Here is a 14,568-nt window from a genome sequence, read left to right as displayed (position 1 = left end):
AACAACACTGATAACTGCAACAGAAAATAGCCAGACATTGTGGCGAGCGCCTGTAGTCCCAGCTACTTGGGAGGCTAAGGAGAAAGATCACTTAAGCCCAAAAGTTTGAGGTGGCTGTGAGCTACTATGCCATGGCACTATACCAAGGGTGACAAAGTGAGACTCTGTCTAAAAAAAAAAAAAGTTATCTTCTAAGCAAAGTGATTTTAAAAAAATGAATTACAACATTTTTCTTTCTTTTTATTGATTTTCATCTATGTAATGAGCATAACTTTTAGGATTCTACCTAAAAATTAATTAGGAATTCATTAGCTGATTCCTTTTTCAAAAGAGAAGGAGAAAATTAATTATAATAAAGATAGTGGAGATTAAGGATGATAATGATAGGAGCAACTAACTTTGAGCCTATACCATAAGCTATACTCAGAGCTTATCTATTTTGGTCCATTTGTTCCTCAGACAACCCTTATTTACAAGGGGTGCAATTATAGTGTGTATTTTACACATGTGAAGACTGAGGCTTAGAAAGTTTAGGTAATTTACCCAAGGTCACACACCTAGCAAGAAACAGTTACAGAATGTCAATTCAGATATAATTCCAGAATCTATATCTTAATATTTAGTAAAAGCTGCCATACTTAATCTAATGGAAAGGCTAAGTACTCTGAAAATAATTCACTACCGAACACTATGCTGTTTTCCTGAGCTCACAGAAATAACCAGACTGATGTTAAAGATCTAAATAATGTGCAATTCACTTTACCCCCAAGATTCTGAAACTTCCATTTTTTTCTCTGGAAAATCTTGTGAATCTCACTCAGTTTTGTCATTCTGCAATTCTCTTCTTCTGGAATGTTCTCCCCATCACACTGACCTGGCTAAAGTAAAACTTATTCTTCAGGTAGAACAGAAAGAGTTAAAGATGTATAACATAGACACTACATCAACCACTAAAATTCTTAAACAAAAAGTTCTAGGTAATAAGCCAAAAGAAAGAAAATGGAGTGATAAAAAATAAGTACTCCAAAAGAAGGCACACTGCCAACAAAAGAACAGATGAGACAAAGAGAAAAAAAAAAAACAAGATGGCACATTTCAACCCAACCATATCAATAGTCATATTAAATATAAACGGTCTACACACCTCCAGAAGAGGCAGAAATTATGCCAATAAATTCAATAACTCTAATGAAATGGACAAATTCCTTGAAAGACACAAACTACTATATTAATCCAGAAGAAAGAGATAAGACTATACAGCCTTGCATCTATTAAATAAATTAAATTTATAGTTACAACTTTAGGCCCACATGGCTTCAATGGAGAATTATTTTTAATTAAAAAGCTTTTTTCTTTTAATGTGACTTTGTTTAGCAATATTTACTGGAAAATTCTTTCAAACATTTCAGAAAAAAAGCTAATTCTATATGAACTCTTTAAAAAAACTGAAAATAAGGTAGTATTTCCTAATTCACTCTATGAAGACAATACCTGAAAATCAAAACCAAAGATGTAACAAGAAAAGAAAATAATAGAACAATCACCATTATGAAATAGATGCAAAAATGCTCACATTTATCTCTTTAGCAAATCAAATCCAAAATATATAAAAAGGATAATACATGATAACTAAGTGGGATGTATCATAGGATGGCTTAATGTTTGAAAAGCAATGTAATTTACCATATTAACAGATTATAAAAAAAAACATATAATCATCTCAATACAAAGTAGATGGAGAAAAAGCATCTGGCAAAATCCACATGTATTGCTGATAAAAACTCACACACAAAAAAATAGCAATAGAAAAGAACTTCCTCAGGCCAAGTGTGGTGGTTCACGCCTCTTATCCCAATACTTTGGAAAGCTGAAGCAGGAGGATCACAAAGGCCAAGAGTTTGAGACCAGCCTGGGCAACATAGGGAGACCACATCTCAACCAATCAATCAAATAAGCAATCAAATGCCAATCTAAAAAAACAAAAAGAGGCCAGGCATGGTGGTTTAGGCCTGTAATCCCAGCACTCTGGGAGGCTGAGGCAGGTAGATCACCTGAGTTCCTGAGTTCAAGACCAGCCTGAGCAAAAATCAAGATCACGTCTCTACTAAAAACAGAAAAACAGAGGCAAGAGGAACGCTTAAGCTGGAGTTGGAGGTTGCTGTGAGCTATGACAGCATAGCACTCCATCCAAGGGCGACAGCTTGAGTCTCTGTCACAAAGAAAAAACAACAACAACAACAACAAAAAAAAACACATTGGGAGTTAGGGGGGGGATAAAAACTTACTCAAACTGATAAAGGGCATCTATGAAAAAACTATGCTAATATCATACCTAATTCTTAAAAATGTTTACTCCTTAAGATCAACAATGAAGTATGAACATCTGCTCTTATCATTCCGCCTCAACAATATACTAAAGATTCTAGCCATATAGCAAGAAAAAGTTATGAAAGGCATCCAGATTAAAATGAAAGAAGTAAATTGTATATTCACAAATCACATAATCACCTATGTTGAAAAACCTATCTACAAAAACATTACAAGCATTAGAAGAGTTTAGCAAGTTACGAGATACAAGATGAACACACACAAATCAATTGTACTTCGTAAGTGTATGTAATAAAAGTACATATTAGGTTAAAATACATTTTAAAAGAATCAACTGGGAAGCTTATAAAAATGTAGATTAAAAACAAGCTAAAACTGGGCGGTGCCTGTGGCTCAGCGGGTAGGGCGTTGGCCCCATATGCCAAGGGTGGTGGGTTCAAACCCGGCCCTGGCCGAACTGCAACAAAAAAATAGCCGGGCGTTGTGGTGGGTGCCTGTAGTCCCAGCTGCTCGGGAGGCTGAGGCAAGAGAATCGCCTAAGCCCAGGATTTGGAGGTTGCTGTGAGCCGTGTGAAGCCACGGCACTCTACCAAGGGTGATAAAAGTGAGACTCTGTCTCTACAAAAAAAAAAAAAACAAAAAACAAGCTAAAACTTATAAAACATTAAAGCAGACACACATTCATATCCATGGAAGTGGGATAGTTTATGTTCTTGTTGAAAATGTTTTTTAAAAGCTTCACATTTTCCCCATTTATGCTTGATGAAAAACGTTCTGGGCCTCAATTACTTAGAAAGTAAATAGATTCACAATTTAGAGAAGTGCCATATGTCAGAGACATAACTGGTACCAATTAGGATTTTGAGATACAATTGCACAAAGAGAGATTCAACTGTTTTTCAAAGAAGTTTGGTTGTCCAGCAAGGTCCAAGTACACTTGCAGTGACAACTTCAATTAGAGAAATGATTTGGGACTGAAGACTCTGATGCACTTGGGTATGTGTGAACATGTAAATACACTGGGATAATGCTTTTAATTTAAATTGAAAATAGGATTTTGCAAAGACAAATTTGCTGACAGCTTCTTATAAAAATAGGTATAAAGCATAAATTGAACTCAATTCCATGAACTCCACCTGAATCACTGGATTAAAAATACTAAGTTAAGAAACACACATGCATACCAACAAATTCACACACAAATATAATCTAGAAAGATTCTCTAGATTATATGATTCCCAAACTTTGCTGTATGTTTTTATCTCACTGAGTGCTTTAAAAAATCTGATGCCTAGGTTGCACCCTGGAAAAATCAAATCAAAATGGGGATAAGCAGGGAACCAGGCATCAGTAATTTTAAAGATCTCAAGATGATTCCAATAAGCATTAAAACATAAGAACCACTGTTTTAGAGCAAAGTTTGATAATGCCATCATCATCAAATTGTAACTTAATTTGGAGCCATTGTATATGGTTTTAAGTCTCTATTTGCCTGGACTAAGTGAATTACCATAGGAAATTTCTTGGCAATAACAATTTGCAAAATGCCATCTTTGTACAGAGACAAAAGAAACTAAACTGGAGACACTAAAAGTATATATGACTTGAAGAAAAAAGAGAGGTGATGGTATTCGATTTCCAAATTCCTTATAAAGTTTACTTAAGAAACACCAAGTTACTCCAACCAACCAAACGCAGCCAGATCTAACAATAAAATCATGGCCTAAAGACAGAACACTCTCTGAGAATGCTGTGTTATTTCACGAGGCACATACTTTATACCTAGAATATTCAGATGCTTGCATTTCTGTAAGTCACAAACTACCCTCCATTTATAACTCTCCCATGAATCTCAGCAGAGAACCCAGAAATTTATAGAAGTCTCAAATGAATTAAAGGGTGCTTCCAGACTTACATACTGAAAAGGGTATGTGTTCTTCTACCCTCGCCCCCAGTTCATGGGACAACAAAGGTCTCTCAAAGGGGCAAGATTAACAGCATGGGATTTGGTAGACAATAGATCCTATATAACCTCAGCTTCTTGTGCTACTTTTCCCCATGCCTGAAATCAAACTTAAGATGAATGTCCTACTTTTTTCCAGTTTCAATGGGGACAGGTATGTATTAGCAGAAGTAGATGAAACATTTGGGACTATTGTTTACTGTGGATCCATAAACCTATTAGAACATCAAAACAAGAGTTCAGTGACATGACTTACCCTATGGCACATGTAGGATCCACCCTTCTTCACCCGGTCTTTCCCAGAAGGGGGGCCTTTCTGTGGATAAAGAGAAAAGAATCAATTATTCCACAAATCACACTGCCCCTCACAAAGCAGGGGAGAGTCCATTTTGATCCATTCAGCTCACTCGTGGTTTCCAGAACATTCCATGTGCATTTCTGCCCTTGGGCCTTGTACCTGCACCCACCGGCCCTCTCAAAGGCCCATCTCCCCTAATACTACCTGTCCTCAAAGGCCCACCCCTAGATCTTTGGTGAAGTCTTCCCACTACAGGAGGCAATCCCGCCTCTAAGTTCCTACAGCATTTCTAGCCTTAACAATCACTAATGAGCTGTTTGCGGCAGTGCTGATATGCAAATTCATCCTGCATTATCACTGGTTTGTTCAATGAGCCTCTTTGTTTTTTTTGGGGGGGGAGGGGGGGTTGAGACAGAATCTCACTATGTTGCCCTCTTTGGAGTGCATGATGTCACAGCTCACAGCAACCTTCAACTCTTGGGCTTAAGCGATTCTCTTGCCTCAGCCTCTCAAGTAGCTGGTACTACAAGCACCTGCCACAATGCCCAGCTATGAATTTTATGTTTTTATAATCTCATTATGTAACACATAATAAACTCTTTCTTGATTGAATAAAAGAGTTTATTTTTTGTTCTTTAACAAAAATTAGGTCTCATTTATGGAGGTATAATTTACATACAGTAGAATCTACCCTTTTAAAATGCACATTTCTGATTTTGACAAACATATATTGGTCATGTAACTGATACCACAATCAAGATGCAGAAGACAGTTTATCTTTTCTTAAAAAAGACTTACAGAGCACATACTATGAAACAGCACAGTTCAGAGCAATTTGCAAATATTAATTCAGGTACTGCCCACACAAGTTCAGCAGTAAGTTTAGTAAATGTCCAAACAAGTGGCACAGCCAGGCAGCTCTGCCCCACAGTCTGTGCCCTGACACACTGCACTGTGCTCCCACTAAGAAACAAAAAGTGGAGGAAATTGGGCAGTGTGTAAAAGGAGGCAAGAAGGAGTGGGGACTAGCCTGTAATGAGAATCAGATCCATACAGTGCCAAGCAAAAGGCAAGGCTGGTTTTCCTAGGGAGGGCTTCAGATAAAAGGGCAGTAGAAATGAACATCCTAAAGCTCCAGTTGTAAGGACAAAAGCGCATCAGGCAGACCATGGGGAGAGCATCTGAGCGCACTAAGCTCTGATAAGCCAGAACAATCAGGGGAATCTGACGGGGATAATGATTTCTTTATTTTCCTTTGTTGTTAAAAAAAAAGACAGTTAATCACACAGCTGTCTCTTTGCTTACTGAAAACTAGAGAAGCCTATTTATCTTAGTTTTCCTTTTTCCTGTCAACCAGGTATTATCAAGGAAGTTAAAAGAACCACACTTTCCCTAAACATGGCTAATGTACTGTCCTGTAAATGTTAATCACTTGGGCAGAAGTGTGTGTTATCTTCCAAGCATTTCCAGGTACAGATGCTCCTTGATTTAGGATGATGGGATTACATCCTGCCCTGACACTAACCTAGTGTCAGGAAAAGCAAAGCTTAGCCTACCACACGTAGTCCCTGATAATTTGGAACCGATTGATGGTGTACAGAACACTTACTTTAGCCTACAGCTGGGCAAAGCCATCTAACACAAAGCCTATTTCATAATGTCATGCAATTTACTGAATATGGAACTAAAAATGGAAAACAGAACGATTATAAAGGTACTCAAGGTACAGCTTCTACTCACGGTGTACTGCTTTTCACCACTGTTAAAAAACCTTAGGTCAAAACAGTTTAAGTCACGGACCATCTGTACTTAGAAACTGTCATCGGCTAGTCTTCCTGCCTGTGCAAGGCCACGCTATTTCCAAGGCCTTAAATGCTTAATGTTATGTTAGTAAACTATAATTGACTCTAAATGGGCAAGCTGCAAAGGTAAAAAGCTACATATAAAAATATAGCTAGCAGCAGAAGCTTTCTCCTTAGGATGTCTAAAATCCAACAGGCATTGCATCAGAATCTACTGGGTGAGTTTCTTATTTCATAAAAGTGACGTAAACACCAATAATCCACTACAGCATGAATGAAATAGTCATTAATAACTGTGTTGCTGTCCCAAATAATGGCCACACTCTGCTACACTAAGATTCTTGGTAGAGAATTCCCATGCTACACTGCTTCAGGTGGTTTTCTGCATGCTGTGCTATGATGCATCAAGTGACAGTTTATAATCTCATCGAGTTTCTCACGGTATCCGCTAACCCACAAGATAAAATTCTTTGGTGAAGTTAGATCCAGGAACAAGAAGGAGCTAATTTCCCAATGGGAAGGCATGAGAACAAAACAGGTCTCTTTCATCACCAACTTCAATGAACCAAGTCTGTACTCATTAAGTGACACTCACCATGTGACACAGCAATAGCTAGAGTCACCTCATGTTAATACAGTTGCAGCAGTTAATATAGACTGAAATTTAGGTGAGTGCTCAGCTGCTTCTTACAAACAAAACTATTTTGGCTGGAAAACAGTATCATGAAGGGTTAGCTACCACTGTTTAAAATGTCTGCCATCCTGCCAAAATCCAGAAAAGTTACTAGCAGGGTACAGGGGGGTGGAACAGTGTCCCCAAATTTCATATTCACTCAGAGCCTCAGTACATGATCTTATTTGGAAATAGGCACTTTGCAGTTTATAATTTTTGTAATTAATATAAAGTCATAATAGTTTACAGGGGGCCCCAAATCCAATGACAGATGTCCTTATGAGAGGAGGAGGGGACACGGACACACAGAGGCCAGGCCAAGATGCAGGCACAGGGTGGATGATGCAGCTACAAGCCAAAGGACACCAAGCACTCCTGACAGCCACCAGAAGCAACAAGGTAAGGACAAGGCCTTGCTCAGACTATGGAGGGAGTGTGGCCCTGCCAGACCTTGATTTCACACTGCCAAGTCCAGAACTGTGAGAGAGTTTTTGTTGCTTCAAGCCACAATGTTTATGGTAACTTGTTAGGGCTGCCAAAAGCAATGATGCTGGAGAGGATGCAGAGAGAAAAAAACACTTATACCCTGTTGGTGGGACTGCAGATTAGTACAAACTCTATGGAAAACAGCACGGAGACTGCTCAAAGATCTAAAAGTAGACTTACTATTTGATTCAGCAATTCCACTACAGGGTATTGACACAAAGGAAAATAAGTCATTTTATAAAAAAAAAAAAAAAAAAAAAAAAAACACCTGCACTTGAATGTGTATTGCAGCACAATTCACAATTGCAAAGATGTAGGATCAACTCAAGTGCCCATCAACTAATAAAAGGATTAACAAAATGTGGCGTACCTATGTCATAGAGTACTACTCAGCTATGAAAAAGAATCAAATGTCTTTTGCAGCAATCTGGATGGAATAGGACACCATTATCCTAAGAACAAAAATCCAAATATATGTACACATATATGTATACAGAGGGTGCCAAAAGATGTGTACAGATTTTGAGAGATGAAAAAATTGTATTAAAATTATAATACTCAAGTTATGTTTGACTTCTGCAATTACAAGAGATAAAAGATACAATAAAGATAAATGCTGTGAGTATATATTGAGTATTACAATTTTAATACAATTCTTTTCCTTTCTTAAAATGTGTATATATATATATTTGTTGTTGTTGTTGTTGTTACCTTCTGTATATACTATACACACACACACACACACACATACATACCATGGGGTACTACGCTACCACACAAAGGAATGAAATAATATCTTTAGCAGTAATTTGAATGAAACTGGAGATCTTTATCCTAAGTGAAGTATCTCCAGAATGGAAAAACAAATACCACATGTACTCCCTGATAATGTGGAACTAACTGATGGACACAGAAAGGAGTAAAATCATTGGAAATCAAGAAAGGGGGTTGGTTGGAAGAGGGAAGAGAAAAACTTGCCTAACAGGTACAATGAATAACATTCAGGTGATGGGTATGCTATAACCCTGACCAAGGCATTATACAGCTATCCACGTAACAAAAACATTTATACCCCCTTAATATTTTTGATAGAGTCAAATGGAGGGATCTGCCCAAATAGAACCAAGCCGCCCAAATAGAACTGACCTGCCAAATAGAACCAACCGGCCCAGGAAGAAATGAATGCATACAATGTCCCACCCAGGAAAGAGGGAATGTGCCAATCCCTACCCTTCTGACCCTTTAAATTTCTATTCACCTTAACCCATGTGCTGACTTCCTTCTCAAACTCAGCTCTATCACACCTGGGTGGAAATAACGGCCAATGCTGCCCATACAGACCCTGGACTCCACTTTCTTTCATTTCACATTTTGAAATAATCTTTTATTTTCAGTCTTTGACCTCTCATTTTGGTGCCAAGAACCTGGGACGGGGAGAAGGCTGTCGGACTCAATAGAGAGACTCTTATTCTAAGGAAAGGAAGGGAAACAAGGGGACCCCTCTGACCCCAGGCCAAAATCCATCCATTGAATGGCGTGGGGGAGCATTTGTCTAGAATCCTTTTCTGAACTTTTTAAACGTTCCTTTCCTTTTCCCCACTCCAACTCCTCTTTGCCTCTCCCTCCTTCTCCGGGCCTCTGAAGCAATCATATATAGCCCCTTTCTCAGTTTTTTAAACTTCTCTTCCCTTTCCCCACTCTGGGCTGAAAAATTCTAGTTGTGTGTGCCTAGGCTGGTAAGTGAGACTCACCTGTCCAGTGCTTTGTGTGGGGACACCCTCCCATGGGCCTGGACCACTCTTCTCCAGCTGCTTAAAGGTCACACACAGAGGCTGGTACCTCCCTGACCCCAGCCTCGGCCACCTACAGACCAACCCCGGTGAGTCAGACTTGCCTGTCCAGCGCCTTGTGTGTGCGGACGCTCTCCTGCAGGCCTGAGCCACATTTTTCTGATTGGTTAAAGGTCACATGCAGAGAGGCCTGGTAACCTCCCTGACCCCAGCCTCAGCCATGTCCTTCCTCCTCCTCCTTGAAAGTTCTCTTCACATCCTCACTTTGACCTCATTTACTTTTTATCTCCAGTTTCCGATATGGGGACTGCTCAGTCACGGATTCTCCCTTCTTCATCTTTAAGCTGCCTTTTAACTCACCTCAAGCCTCTCTGGCTCTACCCTGATTTTTTTTTTTTTTTTTTTTTTTTGTAGAGACAGAGTCTCACTGTACTGCCCTCGGTAGAGTGCCGTGGCGTCACACGGCTCACAGCAACCTCCAGCTCTTGGGCTTACGCGATTCTCTTGCCTCAGCCTCCGGAGCAGCTGGGACTACAGGCGCCCGCCACAACGCCCGGCTATTTTTTTTTGTTGTTGTTGCAGTTTGGCCGAGGCTGGGTTTGAACCCGCCACCCTCAGCATATGGGGCCGGTGCCCTACTCACTGAGCCACAGGCGCCGCCTCTACCCTGATCTTAAACCTAAATGCCTCATCTTTTTCTATAATACTGTTTGGCCTGATCTTAAACCTAAATGCCTCATCTTTTTCTGTAATACTGTTTGGCCTATGTACAAACTGGACAATGGCTCACAATGGCCTGAAAATGGCACCTTTGACCTCTCAGTGATCTCAATAATTACTGTCAGAGATTAGGCAAATGGTCGGAGATTCCCTATATCCAGGCCTTTTTCCTCCTCCGAAACGTTTCTTCTTTGTGTTGTCTTGTGAACCCTCTGAGATTTTCCTTGTGTGGATCAAACCAGTTCCCCCAACCCATCTGAATTGCCAATGTGTTCTTTCAAACCAGCAGACAATCCCCCGCTTTCTGCCCTTCCACAGCCTCTCCTCCCTCAACCTCAGTGCTACCCACAGAATTTTACCCTATCCCCCCTCTCTCTACTGCTCCCCACTGCCTTCTGCTGCACTTGAGAAAGAAAAGATGGCAAAACCAGGAAAGAAAAGAAACATGGCAGACCAATTTTCCCTAGCCCATACTAGATCCAACCACACCTTTCAGACAACCACAACCCCTAAGCTCCCTCTGAGAGGTTGCAGGAATGGAAGGCATCGACAGGGTTCATGTTCCCTTTTCTCGCTCAGATCTGTCCTACATAAGTCAGAAACTAGGTTTGTTCTCCAAAGAGCTCACAAAATGCTCTCAAGAATTTAGATATTTAACCCAATCATATGATCTGACCTGGTAGGATTTATATGATATCCTCACCCCCACTCTATGAACATGAATTTTATTTCTCAGTCTGTACCTGAGATCTAAAAAAATAAAAAGCTCCAAAAATCCCCCCAGGGCCCTTAGGCCCCCCCAGTGAGATGTTATGACCTCTCAGAACTCCAGTTATTGGCTTCTGCCATTAGACAAAACCCTGCTACTTCTTGAAACACCTCAGGGCACTCTGAAAGAACAAAATCTCCACCAGGACCATGTTTTAAGTGCAGCAAACCAGGCCTTTGGGCAAAGCAGTGCCCAAATCCAAACCCTCCCCTCCAAACTGTGTCCAGCCTATATGTCCTCACTGGAAGTCTGATTGCCCAGGTATTTCTGAAGATCTGGTTTGCAGCCACTCTGAGGACCTAGCAAAATGTCCTGACTTTTTAAGCCTAGCTACAGAAGACTGACAATCCCCAGAAAATCAGAATGCCCCCTGGACAATCATAAAATTTGAACTTCAGGTATTTTTACTAGTGAAAGGTAAGCCAATCTCTTTACTGACAGACACATGGACAACTTTTTCCACGATGCCATCTTATAAAGGTCCTCTAAAATAAACAGATCTCAGGGGTGGGAAATGATGTAATTTACTGTGCCCTCAGGCTACTCCACCCTCATGGTGCTGGAATCATGGCCTCCTTGGTTATTTCCTATGTTAAGGCCATAATTATGATCTTTCTCATTCTCAGTTTTGGGCCAGTAATCCTCTGCCTCATCTCCTGATGTACTGACCAGGCAGTCACCTGAGAAACTATCGCTCATATCCTCTTCCTATATGGATACCAATCGGTAAAGACTGAAGACCCAAGAATGATCCTGTAAACATTACTCCTTTCCCTGTCCCATTTTCCTTACAGGCAGCCCACAGGGCTGCCCCTCATCCCCCAGAAGAAAAGAGATACCACGCCCACCATCCTGGCTCCTTATAGTGGACTAAAAAGATGGAGATGATAGAGCCAAATTTTATTTGGCCCAAATAAAACTGACCAACCCAGGATGAAATGAATGCATAGAATGTTCCACCCAGGAAAGAGGGAACGTGCCAATCCCTACCCTCTGACCCTTTAGATTTCCATCCACCTTAACCCACGTGCTGACTTTCTTCTAGCAGTCAGCTCGCCCACACCTGGGTGGAAATAAAGGCCAATACTGCCCACATAGAACCTGGACTCTGTTTCTTTTCATTTCACATTTTGGAATACTCTTTTATTTTCAGTCTTTGACCTCTCAATTTTGACATGGAAAAAATTTGAAAACAATACTAAAGAGATGGAGTAACAGTGTTGGTCCATGCATGTCAGAGAAAGGGCTGCACAATTTAAGAAAGACGTAAGAAGTTAGGAAACAATTCAGAGGACAGCTGTCATATGATAAAGAGTTAAGAAAAGGAGGCTTAAGGGGTGGATATTATAATTTTTATACCTAAAAAGAAGAGCCTGAGTAAAGTGTGACAAATTAGCTGATATTTGGACATTTGCAGGGGCAATTATATAGAGCAAATCGTCTCAAGCTTTTTCACATGTGTGCACCAAGGCATTTTTAGAAAAAGATCATATTTACATGGCCCATAGGAAAATCAGGTGAAGTTGCTCAAGACTAGATTCTACCCTAAAGCTTTGACCAGGCGTCCTCAAACTGCGGCCCACGGGCCACATGAAGTGGTATGAATTGTGTTTGTTCCCGTTTTGTTTTTTTACTTCAAAATAAGATATGTGCAGTGTGCATAGGAATTTGTTCATAGTTTTTTTTTTTTTTAAACTATAGTCTGGCCCTCCAACGGTCTGAGGGACAGTGAATTGGCCCCCTGTTTAAAAAGTTTGAGGATACCTGGTTGACACTCGTAGGTCCTACCCTGCTACCAAGGACTGAGAGAATCAATAGCTTGGCACGCTGTGACCTGGGCCTGGCTTGAGAGACTCACATACCTGTTATGAAACTGACATAGAAGGCTAAGACTATCTGTATTTTAGGTCGGGTAAGAAAGAGCAGGGTCAATATATTGAATGAAGGCTTGAAATATGAGAAAATGATTTCTAGATTTGAAAATACTGGACTGATTTGTCAAAGAGTGTGTATGTGTGTGTCTGTAAGTAAAGAGCATGTTCCAAAGGATTTGTATGGTTTCAGAAAAATTAGTGCTATAAACATATCCCCCAAATCTTTTGAAGTATTAATTATATACATTAATTTTACTTATTTTAATTGTGTGGATGTTGAATAATTATTTGAGTCAGCCCCTCTGATTGAAACAGTAAACACTGACTTTAAAACAAAAAATTTGCTATTCAACATTCATAAAAGTAAATAAATGTAAAAGAACTTTAGGTTTTACATCTGAGTTAGTATAAAGCAAAAACACTCTGTAGATGACATAGGTTTGGGGATATGTGTGATCATTAGAGTACAAACGTCTGGGTACAAGCAGAAATTCCAGGTAGTATTTCAGACTTGTGAGGTCCAGGTTTTAAGGGCTCCGCAAAGGAAGGGGGAACTCAGGTAATGTCTCGGTCATAGATGAAATAAACAGAAAATTTCCCTCAAGCAAATATATGATATGAATAAAGGGTGAGGTTGGAAAATGGGATGGCAGGGGAGGGCAGAGGGACCCACACGGCCCAGGAGGGGTGGAAGGATCTGCAGGACTGCTGGGGGGCGGGGGAGAAGCTGTGGCCACACCTCCCCCACCCTTTGTGACTCTCCTGTGCTCTCTGATATCCCACTATTCAAACAATGGAGAATACCCTATTTTCTGAACAACGTACTGAGCCCACAGCTGAGCTTCAGCTCAGTTTTCTTTAATGCTGAACCCAATTTCACCTCTCAGGAGACAGAGGCGGGTGGATTGCCTGAGCTTGCGGATTCTAGACCAACCTGAGCCAGAGAAGACCTCATCTCTAAAAATAGCCGGGTGTTGTGGCAGGTGCCTGTAGTCCCAGCTATTTGGGAGGCTGAGGCAAGAGAATCACTAGAGCCTAAGGGTTTGCGGTTGCTGTGAGCTATGATGTCATGGCACTCTTCTGAGGGTGACAAAGTGAGACAAGGAAGGAAAGAGAAAGAAAGAAGGGACGGGAGGGAGGGAAGGAGGGACGGAGGGAGGAAGTAAGGAAGGAAGGAAAATTATCTCATGGTTTCTCAGAAAGGGCTAAAATCAATCATCTGAGCTTTCTATTTCTCTCATCCCCTCTCTCATTGGGGGAAGCTCTGTTTACATCTAAAAAGAGCTAAACAGAAAGGAAATGTAAATTTCAAGCCTATGGACAGAACTACCTTGTATTTTATTTTAGAGACAGAGCACCTTGGGAAGAGTCCTAGCTCACAGAAACCTCAAACTCTTGGGCTCAAGTGATCCTCTTGCCTCAGGCTCCCAAGTAGGCTGACATGACGCCTGTTTAGTTTTTTTCTTTTCTTTTTTTCTCTTATTTTTAGTAGAGTCGGGGGTCTCACTCTTGTTCAGACTGGTCTCGAACTCTTGAGCTCAAGCACCCACCTGGGCCTCCCAGAGTGCTAGGATTACAGGCACTGGAGCCACCTCACCTGGACAGAACTGCCTTTTAGAATTTGCTTTTTACACCCTGAGGAAAGAGTATAGGCTACAGCCTCAGTTTCTGCCCCAGGGGCAGAATCCTTGACAAGACCACATCATTTGTGATAAACCTGTAGCCACTTCTGTTACTGACCTGCTGCCAAGAAAAGCAGCAGCTACAGTCATTTCACAGCACCCTGTTAATCTGGCTACAGCCATAAAGCTTCACCTCCTTCACAATTTCTAAATAAAAAGCCAAAAACTAATACCAGTAAGTAA

At 40.6% G+C, this 14,568-nt stretch overlaps 1 protein-coding gene across 1 annotated transcript in view; it reads right to left on the bottom strand.

Annotated features, from left to right (window-relative positions):
- SUMF1 (sulfatase modifying factor 1) overlaps positions 1 to 14,568 on the bottom strand; it is a 114,594-nt gene that overhangs the window by 6,247 nt on the left and 93,779 nt on the right. Inside the window, exon 8 of the mRNA XM_053599389.1 lies at positions 4,548 to 4,607. Within this exon, the coding sequence (XP_053455364.1) occupies positions 4,548 to 4,607 (60 nt within the window). The remainder of the gene's footprint in view (positions 1 to 4,547; positions 4,608 to 14,568) is intronic.

The sequence above is a fragment of the Nycticebus coucang genome, chromosome 8 (genome assembly GCF_027406575.1).
Source record: "Nycticebus coucang isolate mNycCou1 chromosome 8, mNycCou1.pri, whole genome shotgun sequence".
Taxonomy (NCBI): domain Eukaryota; kingdom Metazoa; phylum Chordata; class Mammalia; order Primates; family Lorisidae; genus Nycticebus; species Nycticebus coucang.
This window is presented reverse-complemented; position numbering and strand designations above follow the sequence as displayed.